The sequence below is a fragment of the Poecilia formosa genome, unplaced genomic scaffold (assembly GCF_000485575.1).
Source record: "Poecilia formosa unplaced genomic scaffold, Poecilia_formosa-5.1.2 Scaffold38, whole genome shotgun sequence".
Lineage (NCBI taxonomy): Eukaryota > Metazoa > Chordata > Actinopteri > Cyprinodontiformes > Poeciliidae > Poecilia > Poecilia formosa.
This window is the reverse complement of record NW_006799977.1, coordinates 2,613,608-2,629,860: the sequence shown is the minus strand read 5'-3', so window position 1 is coordinate 2,629,860 and position 16,253 is coordinate 2,613,608. Positions and strand designations below refer to the sequence as shown.

The 16,253-nt window shown below is 38.4% G+C and overlaps 1 protein-coding gene and 1 non-coding gene across 4 annotated transcripts in view; one reads left to right on the top strand and one right to left on the bottom strand.

Moving 5' to 3' along the window:
• hmcn1 (hemicentin 1) overlaps positions 1–16,253 on the bottom strand; it is an 83,646-nt gene that overhangs the window by 35,413 nt on the left and 31,980 nt on the right. For all 3 annotated transcript variants that reach the window (XM_007550912.2, XM_016670847.1, XM_016670846.1), the window contains exons 19-44: positions 16,045–16,189; positions 15,856–15,968; positions 14,970–15,129; positions 14,664–14,829; positions 13,650–13,777; positions 12,324–12,575; positions 11,666–11,761; positions 11,314–11,508; positions 11,063–11,193; positions 10,090–10,237; positions 9,519–9,645; positions 8,354–8,508; positions 7,996–8,274; positions 7,222–7,503; positions 5,971–6,079; positions 5,723–5,892; positions 5,340–5,494; positions 4,700–4,823; positions 4,462–4,563; positions 3,426–3,602; positions 3,193–3,344; positions 2,883–3,006; positions 1,326–1,501; positions 718–814; positions 405–527; positions 138–293 (exon numbers count right to left, since the gene is read on the bottom strand). In XM_007550912.2, coding sequence (XP_007550974.1) covers positions 138–293; positions 405–527; positions 718–814; positions 1,326–1,501; positions 2,883–3,006; positions 3,193–3,344; positions 3,426–3,602; positions 4,462–4,563; positions 4,700–4,823; positions 5,340–5,494; positions 5,723–5,892; positions 5,971–6,079; positions 7,222–7,503; positions 7,996–8,274; positions 8,354–8,508; positions 9,519–9,645; positions 10,090–10,237; positions 11,063–11,193; positions 11,314–11,508; positions 11,666–11,761; positions 12,324–12,575; positions 13,650–13,777; positions 14,664–14,829; positions 14,970–15,129; positions 15,856–15,968; positions 16,045–16,189 — 4,042 coding nt within the window. The remainder of the gene's footprint in view (positions 1–137; positions 294–404; positions 528–717; positions 815–1,325; positions 1,502–2,882; positions 3,007–3,192; positions 3,345–3,425; positions 3,603–4,461; positions 4,564–4,699; positions 4,824–5,339; positions 5,495–5,722; positions 5,893–5,970; positions 6,080–7,221; positions 7,504–7,995; positions 8,275–8,353; positions 8,509–9,518; positions 9,646–10,089; positions 10,238–11,062; positions 11,194–11,313; positions 11,509–11,665; positions 11,762–12,323; positions 12,576–13,649; positions 13,778–14,663; positions 14,830–14,969; positions 15,130–15,855; positions 15,969–16,044; positions 16,190–16,253) is intronic.
• Positions 6,247–6,328, top strand: trnas-aga (transfer RNA serine (anticodon AGA)). The gene has a single exon. It is a non-coding gene; the product is annotated as a tRNA-Ser (tRNA).

The following is a 16,253-nucleotide window of genomic DNA, read 5'->3' as shown; positions in this document are numbered from 1 at the left end:
CAGGCTTATTATGGAGTATTCTCATTCTTTGTGAATCTGAATTTTGGGATTTCAGTTGATGACAATGTACAACAAAACACATATGAGCAACTTATAGAACAGATCAATGCAGGATTTGACGTTGCTGGAGTATGCACCATAAACTTGGAGGCTGTACTCCTTTGAGGTGGTGCCAGCAGCACTGGAGGCTGTGCAGCTGTAAGAGCCTGTGTCTGTTTTCTCAGCACTGGAGATCTGCAGCTGGCGCCCTCCAGACAAAACCTTCAGCCGCTGGTCTGGCTTTAGGGCATAACCTAAAATATGCAGAAAGCAAAGATCAGTTAAAGCGCTAAAATGTACCTCCACATACCACGGCCTCATACACTGGTTTGTTGACTTGTGCTAGCTGGCATAGATAGACTTACCATCCTTCATCCATGTAAGGCTGGGAGGTGGTATACCACTGGACTCACACAACAGAGTGATAAAACTTCCTTCGATCACAGTCATAGGAGATGCCTCCTCAGAGCCACGGATACTGGGAGCAACTGCAATGACGACAAGACACCTTAAGGAGGCACTCAAATCAAATTAAACTGGTAACTGCAAACACCTGGACTACGATCAGTTTACACATAACATTTCATAATTTAAAGACATTAAATCAGATTTGTTCATAAAAATTAGCCATTTTTAGCATTTTTCCTGTTAGAAGAATGAGCACAAAGTTAAACTTACCCCAAACAATCAAGTTATAGTTTTTCTCAGTTTTTCCAGCAACATTGGTGGCTTCACAAGTGTACCTTCCTGAGTCCTGCAGCTGAGCATTATCAACCTAAAAATTACATTCAGAGACATATCAGGGAGTTTGGAAAAATCAAAGATTAAACTTCCAGAATTTATGTGATAGATCAAGACAAAGTACAGTAAGTAGAAAAAAATATGCATTGTTTTCAAAATTTCAATCAAAACATCCCCTCAAAAGCTTGGTGTGGATTTGTGTCTATAGTCTGTGAACCACATTTTCCCACAATGACAAGTTAAGTTCTTCTGGCGTACCTCACATGAAGGGACTGAAATTTTATCCTGTTCTTCTTGAGCAATTTAGCTCAAACTCAATCCAATTGGATGGAGAACTCCAATAAAATGACTTTCTATCTAACCACAGATGCAGACTCTTCTTTTGTAAGATTGTTGTAAATTTTGAACACCATTCATCATGTTCATTCCACATCACACTTTTGTTAAACGTTGTGTTGGTCTATCACATAACATCCCAACAAAATACATAAAAGTCTTTTGTTCTGTACAAGATGTACTCGTACAGAATCTCTAACAGACTCTACCTTGAGTAAACTACCATCTGCAGAGACAATTAGACCAGGTTTCCTGAAAATAGGGCGGCCATCTTTTCGCCATAAGAGAGTTGGTGGAGGCACTGCGTCGCTGTGGCAGTGCAGCTCTACTGGACCACCGAGCATCACTGTTGCATTCACTTCCTCACCCTTGATGTTTGGTGGAACTGGGTAAGACATGAGTAGATATCACTGAAAAATGTTTCCATGCCAGGCAAAATGTTCTCTCTGTATTTGATTGCTCTAATACGTTGATCATTTTTTCTCCTTCTTGGAGTGCAAAACAATGTGAATCAAGTTCAAGATTTGTTTGCAGAACTAAAGACAATTCTGAAACCTAATATCCATTGAACTGGCTTGACTACTAAAAAACAAAACACAGTGACTCAGGAAATAAAAAGTATTGCAGAGAATACCTCAAATATGAATGCACAAATATGTGAGTCTAATGCTACCCAGTTTTTGGAAAATATTAAACGCCGGATGGGGAACATAAGGTAAGTCTTCATCTTATAAAAAGCGTCTAACACAAGACTTAATTATCTCTCCATCAGGATTAAAGAAAAGAATGCTCCTCTCTTTGTAAATCTGGCTCTGTCTGGTAAATAACTTGGGATAAATATCCTTTGCAGGATGCTTTGTTTCTACGCAGAAAGCAGGTCACTGAGAAACAACACAACAGTCTTTTCTCCTCAGGACACAGGAAGTCACTCAAAAGATGGTACCAATTAACGCAACAAATCTGCCTCTGTTTCTGAGGACAAATCCTTATTGATATTCAGCAGAACAGTAAAGCTGATGCAAAAACACACATTACCAGCGGTGAATTATTGGTACCCTTGGTAAAGATGTGTTCAAAATACTGGTTATCATTGAGACTTTGGGTGTTTTTCGATCTCCTCTGAATTCTGCTAACTATGCGTGGTGGTAAGATAAAACCCCTCATGAAGTTTAAACTCTTATAACTTTGACTGTAGACATGTACAGGTTTAAGAGGGAAGCTATTTTCTTATAGTCATTTGAGGATCACTGAAGTTTTGATTTACTAATCGGTCCTTGTATCCTGTTGAAGTTGGAGAAATGGAAACGGGTGATATGTCACATACAAACACTAGGAAACAAAGTCAAGGATTTCTCAACACTTAAACATTTTTAAACTACAATCAGAGCAATAAATAATCAGTTTAAAATAACGGTTTAAAATAGTGGCAGCATCTTAGGGTGTCTAAGTTTCCATGATAACCAGGGGTGCCAATGATTTGCCTCTGGTGATGTGTGTTCTCGAGTTAGCATGAGTCAGAATATTTTGTCTGAAACAAAGGCAGATTTGTTTTGTTAACTGGTGCCATGTTTTGAGTTACGTCCTGAGGAGAAAAGCCTGTTGTCTTGTTTCTGCAGTGATGTACAAATGTGTTTGCTCCATTCCTCATTTCTGATATTTTTGCATGTTTGTCAAACTTGTATGTTTCATAACTTCAAATCGCTGCAACACAAGTAAACACAAAATACAGCTTTCTTTAGAAAAATGAGCAGGTAATGCTTTCTCACCATACACCCTCAGATCGTACTCCTTTTGTTGCTCCCCTCCTGCATTAACTGCCACACAGGTGTATCTACCAGTATCACTGACCTGGGCACTGCTCAGAGACAGGACTCTGCCTGCAGATGGCAACTGAGAAAAAACAGAGCCAGAGTTGAGCTCAGGAATTTAAGCTCAGTTAACAGAGTCCCAGAGAAGGAAGCTTCTGATAACGTGACTGTATTCATAACATCGATGCTGTGAATACAACACCAAAAAGGTACAACAAATCTCACTACTCATAGATGAAAACTAGCCAGCTAAGCTTTTGATTTGTACCTGTATGCCATGTGATACACTTGACACAGGGCTTCCATCTTTCAACCATGTCAGACTGGGAACAGGAACCCCAGAGGCCTCACACGCAAGTTTTACAGCTTCATTCACCACAGCTGTAACCGTTCCACCTCTACTGGAGATTTCTGGAGGGACTGTAAGGAAAAAGATTGCACGAATGGTTGGATATGACCGTTGATAAAGTGAGAGGATTATAACGCCAGCGAAGCACCAACCAAACACTTGCAGACTGTAGACTTTCTCTGCTGCTCCTGCTAGGTTAACAGCCACACATTTGTATATTCCAGCATCAGATAGCTGGGCTTGTTCAATCTCCAGCACCTGGCCGCGCTTCCGGATCGGGACGGCAGCTGCACCAGTAAGAGGTCGGCCATCTTTGTACCATGTTACAGCTGATGCATAAAAATAAAGCAGAGAGCAGTCATGAATTATATAAAAAAAGAGAAAATAGAAAAATAAATTGCAACGATAGGCTTACAACTCATTTAGTCACGTAAGTGTAGCTCCACATACTATCTTACTGAACTTTAATAGAGTGATGAGAGTTATCAAGTCATTCAATCTAGAAGACATGCAAGGATAGAGTCATGGTAAAACATATGTAAAATTTTGCAGAATCATTTTAACCTGTGCAGGTTTTCACTTCTGAACTCATTTTTATTGCAGTGGTAAAGTCAAACTGAAAGTAAAATCAAACTTCATAAATAATTATTAATGGCAAAATCCAGCTGCCACACTTATCATTAAAATTAATACAGCTGAAGAAGTTTTTCACTTAATCAGGATTTCTGCCACTTTAATTAAATCCTTAATTTTTAATAAGGTAATAAATATTAACAAAATGAATTAAATTATTAATTTAATTTATTCAATTTATAAATAAAGCTTGAGGCAGAGCCTCTTTTCTTTTAGTTACACTTCAAAATACAAATTTTCTGCCTGCATAAAATGGGTACATCTGCCACATTGACAGCCAGAGAAATACTTATAAAAGTTTAAAACAACTGGAAGTGAGAGAAGCAAACCTAGAACATGGATCAAAGAAGTGCACTGCATCGCTCACTGAAATATATATTTTTTGCTTGTTATAATTTCTGTCAAATCATTGAAAGCATTTGAAATGCCTTGTTGCTGAAAATGTGCTACACAGTCAAAATTGCCCTGTTTTTACAAAAACAAAGAGAGCTGCTGAGAACTCCAGGCTGAGAGTGATCACAGCAGGTAGGTGGAGAACGTCTGCAACAGTCTCACCAGGTAATGGACTTCCTGTAGCTTTGCACTCCAGCTCAGTGGGGAAGCCTGAGAGAACAGTCTGGTTGACGACGTCTGCAGAAAGGAGGATGCTGGGAGGCTCTGAGAGAGAGATATAAAACATTTTATGCAAGAACGATGGCAGCTCTGTGTAGTTAAAATAAAGATGATGAAATAAAGATGTTCAGCAGATCCCAGGAAATAAACGACAGAAGAGGGCGGTGTGTCTGTAAATTACCATGGACACTCAGTCGAACATGCTGTTGGGCTTCTCCAGCTGCATTTGTGGCCAGACAGGTGTATCTCCCAGAATCCTCCAGTCTGGCTTCTGTGATTTTTAGTGTTCTTCCTGCTGAGTGCAGCTGTGGCAGTTAAACAGGCAAAGGGTCAACAGAGTTAAGCATGGTCGTTACCCTTTATGTAGGAGCACAGGCATGAAATGTTTATTCTTTTTGCACACTCAGGATTCTTACTCAAGAACAGAACACAGTTGGCACAAATGCAAATATTTTCTCAGAGTTTTAATAACTTAAAGCATATCTTCGGTGGAAACTGTAGGAAAATTTTACCCTGTGTTACCCTTCAGATTGAGCAAATCACAAAGGAAAAAGTCATGTCACTTTGGTTTTGGATTATGACACTTAAATGCAGGGATTTTCTGACATTCCTCATAGATTCAGCATTGCTTTTCAAGACGGTTATACAAAGGAATATCAGAATATGATCAAAATGGCTGAGTCACTTCAAAATGTGAACTAAAATTTTAAAAAATCCTTTAAACATCAATATGTCAGTGGTTTGAATAATTTCAGGCTTGACTAGATGCAAACTGACAACAGATATATATTTTTTAAACTAATTAAAAGTCAGACACCAACCTTGAGGTGGTCTTTTGTTGTGTCCACAGGTCGGCCATCTTTAAGCCAGGTGAGACTGGGTGGAGGAGTGCCACTGGAGATGCACTCCAAACTGATCGGTTTGTGAAGAATCACTGAGCGATCAGCAGGCCCCGTCGTACGGATAGATGGTGGGACTGCAGAATTGAACAGAATAGATTATTTTATTTTTTAAAAATTACAGTTTTTTTTATTTCACAACAATATGTGGAGCAAACAAGCAGATATTTACCCAAAGAAGAAGCTTTCCAGCAGCTTACATTTTAATATAATAACATTTTTATTAATAATAATAAAAACAAGTTATTTTTGCATAATCACTGAGATTTTGTTTTTACTCGAAGTATCTTTTCTTTATTCTGTACCTTGGACTGTCACATTGAAGTTCCTCTCGTGGTCTCCAGCCTCATTAATGGCCAGACAGCGAAAATTAGCTGTGTCAAAGATCTGAGCGCGAGAAATGATGAGCCGTCGACCGCTTGCTGCAATCCGCAATCCGTCTCCAGATCTGATTCGTTTCCCATCTTTGTACCACCTGGAAAAAAATAGTTGGCATGTTGCCTGGCTATGCCTGCTTGTTTATTTTTAACAGTGTATTGGACTGAAGCCTTACGTGATAGCAGGTGCAGGCGTCCCAGTGGCTTGACACTCCAGCTCCAAAGGAGTGTTGATTATTACTGAGCTGTCTGTCACTGCGTCAGCTCCATCAATGAAAGGAGGAACTAGGGCAAACACAGAAAAACAGTCAAATCTCAAAATAACATTTCAATAAGTAGGGCAAGTCAGACAGAGAAAACCCCAGTGAAGAAGCAGCTGTCTGTTTCCCATGACATGAACACATTGTTCAAACAGAACAAAAAGCAACGCCACTGGCATTTGCTACACATGGGTTGTCGTGGCCGAGTGGTTAAGGCGATGGACTAGAAATCCATTGGGGTCTCCCCGCGCAGGTTCAAATCCTGCCGACAACGGCAGAATGTTTTTGTTCCAGCTGTCACCACAACGTGGTGCGGCTGTTTCAGGTTTCTCATACAGGAAGACTCCTAACAACCAAAGCTGAATTCAGACAATTCTAGTTGTTTCCTCACTAGATATCCACTGACATGAAATTCTCACAAAGGCTTAAAAAATGTTAGACAGACTGATCAATCCAAAACTAAGAAGGAACAGGTGACATAAAGGTAGAACGGCCTGTTTCCTATAGACAATCATCATTTTCAGTAATCTCAAACAATATTTTTCCTGTGATAATTTAAGCATCTTAAAATCCTAAACTTATATATTTTAAGTACATGAGTAATTCTTTTGGATACTTTGCTCTTTGTAAAAAGTGTATGCATTAATACCATTAATTTTAGTAGTAAAACTATAATTTTGACTAAATTTAATGATGTTACTGCATTCTAAAGATTACAATTTGAGATAGCAGTAGGGATGTTTTTTGAATAAATGTTAAAACAACTTAGGAAGATTTGCTTTTCAGACTGCTAGTTTAAAGACATGAAGTGATTACTTTCTGCACAACCATCATGTTTAGCTGATACTGATTTTCAATTTAGATGTCTATTGCTCTACATAGGACTAAAGCAGAACTTTCTAAATATTTTTAGCCGAAAAAAGAAAAAGAAAAAACATCTGTAAAGACAACTCACTTAAGCCCTCCTCCCTGTTTAAGTGTTTGTGTTAATGTTGTAATTATAATTTCTAACTTTATCTTTATTTACAGTAATAAAGATAAAGTTCTAAAATACGTACAAGTAGAATAGATTAGGCGTGATGATTGTAATGAAATGAATAATATATATAGATATTTAGTACAGTATGTGGTTATGCCAAAATAACACCATTCTTCGTGTCTCTTTACCCAATACTTTGACATCATATTTGACCTCCTTCTCTCCAGCGATGCTTGTAGCCACACAGATGTAGCGTCCAGAGTCTGAGATGGAGGCTGAGAGGATTTCTAATTTCCTCCCTTGCTCTAGAAGACGAACTCCGTCTCCATGATGCACAGGGACTCCATCTTTCAGCCAGGTGAGGGAGGGCGGTGGGTGACCTGCTGCCTCACACTCCAGGGTCAGATGTTTACTGAGGACCACTTTTCTCTCCGTGGGCCCATCTTCCCCTCCAGTAATGGTGGGAGGCACTGTGGGGAATACATGAAATAGAAGAGGACAAGATGCTACAGTTTTCTTGCTTAACAAATATCACATTTATATTAACAGTGAATGCTTCCACAAGTAAAAATCATGCAAATCAGGATGGGGCATGACGTCAAACTAATTATTTAAATTATTTTTAATTATTTAAATTATTTTTATTATTTTATTTCGTAGTAAACACTCTAAAATGCTAACTAACCTAAAAACTTAAGCTCTGGATCAATTCACTCCTATTTTGTACCAAGCAATATTAATTTTCATGAATTCATTAATAAAAAACACAGCCTCTTATTAAATATACAATACCAGGTTGCACCACTAAAACAAGTCATTTTTAATGTTTCACATCTTTATGTTTTTGTTTCCATGTAAGTGTTTATTATGCACAAATTTTCTTCATTTAAACAGACAGGTTAAAGATATAATCAAGATCTATTTAAATGAAAATTAAAACTAAAAAAAAAGACAACTCTTACTGTAGACGTCCAGCTCAAAGCTCTTCTCTGCACTTCCGGCCACATTGTTAACCCTGCAGGTGTACTGATCAGCGTCAGACGCCTGAACTCGCGGGATCTTCAGTCGGACACCTCTCTCTAGATACTGAGCCTGTCGGCTGGACACGATGGCTTCTCCTCTGCGGTACCAGGTGATGGTGGGATGCGGTACTCCACGTACTTCACACCCCAGTGTTACCATTGTGTGCAGCAGTGCTGTCACATTCGTTGTTAAGTTGCCTCCTATGATGGCAGGAGGCACTGTGACAACAGGATAAAAAAAAATTAATCAATCACAGTAGAATAATTTGGCTGTATCACTACAGACGGAAACACACACCATAAACACTAAGGTTGAAGTCTTTGGACTGTTTTCCAGCTGTGTTTATGACACCACACTGGTAGCGACCCTGGTCTCCAAGTCGAGCATGTTTTATCCTCAACACCTGACCCCTGTTGATGACTTCCAGATTGGGATCACCAAGAAACACCGACCTAGAGAGAAACAGAAACAAGAAGACAGAGATAAAGTTTAATTTTAATGTAGTTACCCTCCCAGTCAGAGGTTTACATAGGCACGAGCCTCATGTTAATTTTGGGCATTTATCGATACATTTTAAATGTTCTTTTTCAACAACCGTATGATGATACAACATAAAACATGAAAGATTTTTTTTAAATCAGGAGTTTGGTGCACATATCTGACTCTACTGTGGATTTTAGAGAAGTCTAAGCTTTCCGCAGGGGCTGAGGCCAGGCCCGTTCCAGATGTTTAAAGTTAGCCGCCGATTTTCTCTATTTCTAAACCCAGCTTTGATGTGTGTTTGCAATTATTTTCCTAATTGTGCTAAAGTTTTAAATATATAGCTGTTGATTTGGTGAAGCTTAAGAGTTTTGGTCCTCTCACCTTTCTGCATTATTCCCATCACTTCATGCAATGCGCCACCATTGCCACTAAATGAGACCATCATTCCAATGCAACCACGTTGCTGTGATGTTTGCAGAATTAAGAGAAAATATTTTGGTGCCGACGGTTCTGATATGCTACATAAAGTGGTATAGAAATAAGGAAGGTGGGCTCCACTTGTTTATCCGGTCAAAACAAGCTTTGATATGGAGAAAGCAGAGTGACATAATTCTTCTGGAATGTTCTCATCATCAGCCCTCGGATATTCAGCCAAAACTATGCAGGAAGGCTTTTCAATAGCTGTAAAAAGAATGCATTTTTTTCCTCCACTTTCTGAGGGACATTACACCAAACAATAGTGGGATTGTAAGTATATGTGAGGTTGTGTGTATTTTGACTTTGTGGGTTAGAGAAAATGCAGTTGTGCACCCAACTGTTTGCTTTTTAAAATGCGTCATATCACCATTTCACCCAGAAAACTGAAACAACAAATCATTCAAAGCCCCAAAATAAATATAAAGTTCATGCTTATAATAAGTGCATGTTAACCTCTGATTAGATAAGTATACTGTATATGTAAAAATCAGAATGCACTTACTTTCTGTCTTTGTACCACTGGATTGTGGGAAAAGGTGAACCGTGCACTATGCATTCAAGCGTGAGCTCTTGTTTGAGAATTGCTGAAACATCCATAGGAGAGCCAGATCCTACAATTGTTGGTGGGACTGAGAGAAAGAATCAACTTTATTAGATGAATTTTACAGAAACTTTACTATAAATGCATAAAATTAAGTCTGACCATTTTACCCTAGAGCTCACACAGGGTCTCCGTTTGCAATCAATTCTTTAACATGTCTTCACTTCATCTTATGGTATGTTTTATAGAAGTTTAAACTCTGCAAAGTACTTCATATATGGCTGATATTGAAAATAAATGTTTAAATACTAAATGCTTCCTCTTGAATATACTTTGACTCATAAAAAAAGTTGCAAAAAAACAGCATTAACAGTAAACTAGCTGTACATTCAATTGGCAATGTATTAATTAATGTCAGGCTACGGCAGACCCCATGTAGCAATAGTAGTAGAATAGATTCAGACACAGACACATGAAAGCTATCTAGATGTACAAACATGCGTCATGAGGACTTCTCCTTGACTTTACTTACCAAGTACATCTAAAACAAACTCTTTTTCTCTGCTGCCTGCAATGTTAATGGCTTTACAGCTGTAGCTGCCTGCATCAGCCGTTTCTGCCTTCAGCAGTTTCAGAGATTTTCCCATGTCAAGAATCTGGATGCTGTTACCGCCAACAACCTGTAAATTAGCATTAATACATTAAATCAAATGCAACACAGTGACAGAGAGCTCAGGAAATGCTGTCTGGCAGTTACTGGAGCGCATTCTGTTAATAGCAAGCAGATTTGAAAAGCAGCATTAATGTGCGAAAGTGGAAAACACTGTGGAAAGCAGATTGACTTGATTTACATTCCAAATAAATCAGAGCTCAAAGAAAAAGCTTGGATTTTCCTCTCACTGCCTGGCAGAAAACAAATACAGCAGCAGCCAAAACATCAGGAAGTAGCCAGTCTTGCAATAGTTTACCATGACGATAGTTTTTGAAGCCGGTAATTACAATAAACAGGCATACACCTAATAGGTACATGTTTAAAATCTGTTTTCTTGGGTGTGATTTGAGCATGTACTGCCTTAATGACTGCATTTAAGATCAAATGAGAAAACAAAGCTATTATTGTAACCTATCATCAGCTATGCACAATGTGATTTAATCCTTTCTGAAAGGTAGTTTTACTGTGCTTTGCAATATCATTCAAACTCATTAATGTTAACACATCTTTTTCACATTCCAACCACAAACATCAGCAGTTAGGATTTTATGTGAGATCACCAAAAAGTGTTAAACAATTCAATGTTTTTCCAATTACGAAACTGAAAGAAAATAATTCACAGATTTCAAACTTTTTGCAAGAAAAAAATCGGAAAAGCGTTGCTTGAATTTATGCGTGAGTGCAGAAAACGTTAGTGAGTCAACAACCCTTCTCTGCAATCTGGCCTCTGTAGAATAGTGGCAGGTAGAAAAGAGAAATAAAATAAAAAATGGTGTAAGCAGTGCACACTTACAGGAGTGCCATCCTTAAACCAGGTGATGATAGGTTTTGGACTTCCCGTGACATCACACACCAAACTGACTGGCTCATTTAGGACTACTGATACATTGCCTGGTGCGTCCCCATCACGAAAATCTGGTGGTACTGTAGATGTGCGATATATTTTTAATATGCTATAAATATTCATAGGAATACATTGCTGTTCAGGATGGTCTGCTACTGTCTGAACTCAATGTCTCTTAACTCAATGAACAGCTAAATCACCATTGACTCTGAGCTGGTACTTTTTCTCGGTGGATCCTGCATCGTTAGCTGCAGTACAGACGTACTCTCCATCATCCAGAGGTGAGAGAGCGGCTAAAATCAGCAGAGTACCATCATCCAGGATGGACACACCGGGCTCATTGCCCGTCAGTTCAACCCCATTACGCAACCAACGGATCACTGGCTTCGGTAGACCTGAAACAGAAGCAAAGAATCACTCATTCATTAAAACAAAAAAAAACAAAACAGCTATTTATTCTCTGCAGCAGTTGCTTTTAGACCAATAATACATGTTGGAAATATCAGTAATTGTTTCAGCAATACATAAATGTGAGAGGGAATGGTGCAGCACCTTTTGCAAGACAGGGAAAAGCGATACGCTGGTTCAAAACTCTCTCCTGCAGAGGACTGTTGAAAGGAGGGTCTGGCACCTCAACAACAGGGGGGGCTGACAGGAATAAAATAAGCATTTTATTAAGACGCAGACATTTAACATCAAATTTATTTATTTATTTATTTATTTATTGTTGTTTAGCTTATTTGTTGTATTCTATTTTACTTTTTCTATTTAAAAAACAATATTTAAAAAAAATCAATTAAAATAATCAGTATAATTTACTTAGGTGAAAATATAGTTTTTGGTAAATGTTTTCCTTTCATTTGCTAAGTAACTGTTGGCCACTCCTGTAATATTTTTGCTCTGTTTCATCACAGGTAGCCACCATTCTACACCAGTCAAACTGCTTGAAAACACAAACAATCAGCCAATCACATGCCAGCACCTCAAAGCATTCTGGCATCCATATATGTAAAGATGATTACGTTTAAGTTCACATCAAGCATCAAAACAGGAAACAAAAGGGATTTTTTTTTAATTCACATGGTTGTTGGTGCCAAAGAAACTGGTCAGAGTATTTCACAAACTGCAGATACATGTAGTTCCAAAAACAAAATGTGGTCCAGGCAAGCAAGGTGTACCAAGTAAAGTGAAATAATATAGAGAACCCCACCTTGGACTTGAACCTTAACCTGAGCCTGGTCCTGGCCTGCAGTGCTTGTGGCTGTGCATGTGTAGATTCCTTCATCATCAAGCTTTACATCCCTCAGTGTTAGAGTGCCACCATGTGACACAGGGAAGTTTCTATTGTCTTTGGTCCAGCTGACCGTCGGCTCTGGGAATCCTACCACCACACAAGACAGCTCTACTTGATGACCAACCTGAACCTTTATCAATCTTGGACCTGGCTGGATTTTAGGAGGAACTGTAGGCGAGAGAACAGAGGAAAAGATTTACAAAACCTCTGGCTGCCTTATTTCAAACTACATTTGATTTATTGATCAGAAACATCACTCATTGCAGTGCTAAAATTACTGTGGGTATTGACTGGGCCACTTTGATGGACATAAAGTGGATAGTTGATACTGCAAGTTGTTCAGAAGCTCAGTTTAAACCATTTTACAGCCCATTAAGTAAAGACAGGACATTCATATATTTAGCTGTCTCCCATTTTATTAAATGTTCTTTCAAACATCCAGACTTTCTTGACATCTTTTTAAAGTGGTAAACATCAGTGTTGTAGTTGAAAGTTTTTCTTTGGACATTGATTGTTCTTATTTTCAGCTTTGTCTCTTCATTCAGCAATCAAAGCAACCAAGCTATTTTTTTTCAGCATTTTGGTTAACTCTGAAAACCTTTAGAGCACTAACCTTCACCTGAACTAATGTTTGAGGATAAACTCTAAAGTGCTAATTTACTTTGTTGTTTTGTAAACTTTCAGTTGACTAAAGGCCAACATCTCTATTGAAGGTTTGGTCATCTATGTAGTTACTGACACATGAACATCAGCATGGTTGAAGTTAGCACTTTAGCATTAGCTTCTGCTAAATTCCTTGCTGGTACAATCCTTCAGCATTAACGGAGACAATGTTTGTGATTAGAGCTTTTTAGTTAGCTGTGCATACCACTGCTTGTTTCCCTCTCTCTTTGTGGCTAATAAGGCAACTTATGCCTCCACTTCTGTTCAAACTAACTGCTAACACAACAAACTGCATAAAATAATGACATGTGACAATTGTGTTCATTTTCTGACTATAAATCAGATTAAACATTTTGATCAGTTAGGATTATTTCTGATAATTATATAAGAAATACATAAAAACAGTTGAGTCCAAAAATGTTTTTAAAAAAGCTGATTAAATTCATCTTAAAAAGATACTTGGTGTAATTTAAGACATTTACACATATTGTATGTAAAAGTTCTTAGAAAAAGAGCAAATACATTTTCATTCTGGCTCTATAAATAAATGTGAAATACTCTAGTCTCTTTTCATCTTACCTAAAACACTCAGCTCGATGGACAGCGTCACATTACCAGCAATATTTGAGGCAACACAAACATAAAGTCCACTGTCTGAAACTCTAGTCTCAAGGATCTTCATGGATCCAGATGGAAGCTGACGATGCCTGGGAGGATGAAGAACACAGTGCCTTACTGTACACACACACAAGAAACAGCAGCTATAAATTAATCAGTAAAATTAAATCCTTTTCCAAATATTATGCGTCCAAGCTGCCAAAAATGTGAAAAGCGAAGTTAAATAGAACACTAATTGTTTCCACTCAATGACTTAAGCAGCTATGACTCCAAACAGATACCACAGTAATTCATAATAGTCGACCATTATCCATAATTACAGTTACCTTGGCAAATCACAGACTAAATGTAGGATAGCTTTGTCGTCTTAGACAGCCTCAAAGAATGACAGGGACAAAGCACTGTAATTTGGATAGCATGGAGTAAATTTGAACCACTCATTCATACGAAAATAACATAATCTGACAATATTTATGAGGTCTTTCTTTGTTGCATGTAATTGTGGAAATATTTACAGTCAGATGCAGGGATGTTTGTTTTGGATCATCTTCCCTTTTAATAACATTGAAAAGTGAGGAAACAGTAGTTGCAGATGTTTTTCCCGTTTTGTCTGACACAGGGTTTTGCAATTTCAAACTTCAAGGCTTCTTTTGTCATATTTTTGCTTCACAAAGCAACATATGTTTTCAGTGTGACAGGTCTGGATAGCAGACTGGAGTCTGTTTAGCCCCTGGACTCTTTTACTACACAGACATGCTGTCATAATGCTGACAGAATCTGGTTTGGCACCGTCTTTCTGAAATAAGCAAGGGCTTTGTGTGTGTACAGATCCAGGCTACCCTTATGGGTAAGCATCAATGAACTGTGATCAATGACAATCCCTGTGGATTTTGTAACATTCCCAGGAGTAAAGTAAGAAAAAGAACACAAAGGCCTTTAGTTTTCTGTGTGTGTTCAATACGAGTTGGATTTTACCTCGGGGAAAAGGGCGAGATGAGCTGTCTCTCTTTCGCCCAGCTGATGGTGGGTGGTGGGATACTTTGAACGTCACATGGCAAAACAATATCCTCTCCCTGGATCACTGACATCCTCACAGGCTCTCCTAAACCTCCAGTGCCACCAACTCCAGGCTTAGGTCGGACTGGGAAAGAGACCAGTGATAAATTTAGAGGTGATTCGAATATGTGTGACACTAACATCCCAGCTAGATATGTGGTTTGAATACTGCATGTCATAGTACAATAAACAACTTAATGTCTCTATAGATAATAAGCTGGTTACCATAGACTGTGAGCTGCACCTTCCTAGTTGCATATCCCGCTGCATTGGTAGCTGTGCAGACAAACTCTCCAGTCTCGTTTCCAGAGGGAGAAGTGATGAGGAGGCTGCCATCCAAATCCAAAGAGAAAGCTGGACCACCCACGTTTAGCAGCTCCCCACCCTAAAAGATTAATGGTGAGGACAGAATTCAATGTTTATTTCATTTAATCGTCTTGTCAAAACACTTGTTACCAAGAGTGATGAAATTTATTATTCAATTCCCTGTCGATATTAAATAAAAACGCTGCTATTAAAACAATGTTGCTCTTTCAAGTAACTAAACATAAATACAAAGGTTATGTCAGGACTTTTTTGTGTATAAACAGCATGGCTCACAGGTGACTCAACTATTTTGACTAATGTTACAGAGAGAAGTAACCCGAAGAGAATCTATTGCCCCTTTCACTTTCACAGCAAATCCAAATCCAGTTTATTTATAAACTGGATTATAAACTTGTAAACAGCAAGTTAGCCCAAAGTGCTATACAGAAATAAGATAAATAGAACAGAGATAGATACCAACACATAAAGCAAATATTAAAAGACTCATAACATTGGGACAATAAAAAGATCATGTCAATTCACACTAGACTAAACACTATTAAAAAAAAGATGTGTTTTTAAAATACACTTAAAAACAGGAAGCAAAGACTTTTACAATCGAGAAAACTATTGAGGAAAAAAGTTAGTTGTGAATTACAGAGAAACAAACAATGGTGTATGATTTACAGATATTTATCCTAGAAACACTTAATGTAGGAGTTATTGTGCTGTATCTCATCCATTCTGTAGTCTCCAGAGAGCTTTGGAATATTTATTTTAATGGAGACATGTTGTTCTTACAGACCTTGCTCCAAGTGATGTCCGGACTGGGTTCTCCACTGGCACGGCAGGGCAGAGTTATAGGTGTTCCTTCAATTGTGCTAAATACTTGAGGCCCATGCTGAATTGTAGGGATAACTGTGGAGAGGGGGTTAGCTGATGTTAAAACATTTCTGTAGTTATCGTGCAATATATTTCTTGCACATAAACGTACCATAGACGTAAACGACAGTCGTATGGTTGGTGGCCCCTATAACGTTTTCAGCCAAGCAGGTGTAGTCGCCTCCATCATCCAGCTGAACTCTCTCAATATGCAGGCTACCATCTCTCCTCACTGTGACATACTGGTCTGGGGTCACCTAGAAGATTGCAGAAGGGGGAGTTTTTAAATAACCAGAAGCTATTTGCGTGCAGGAGCAAGAA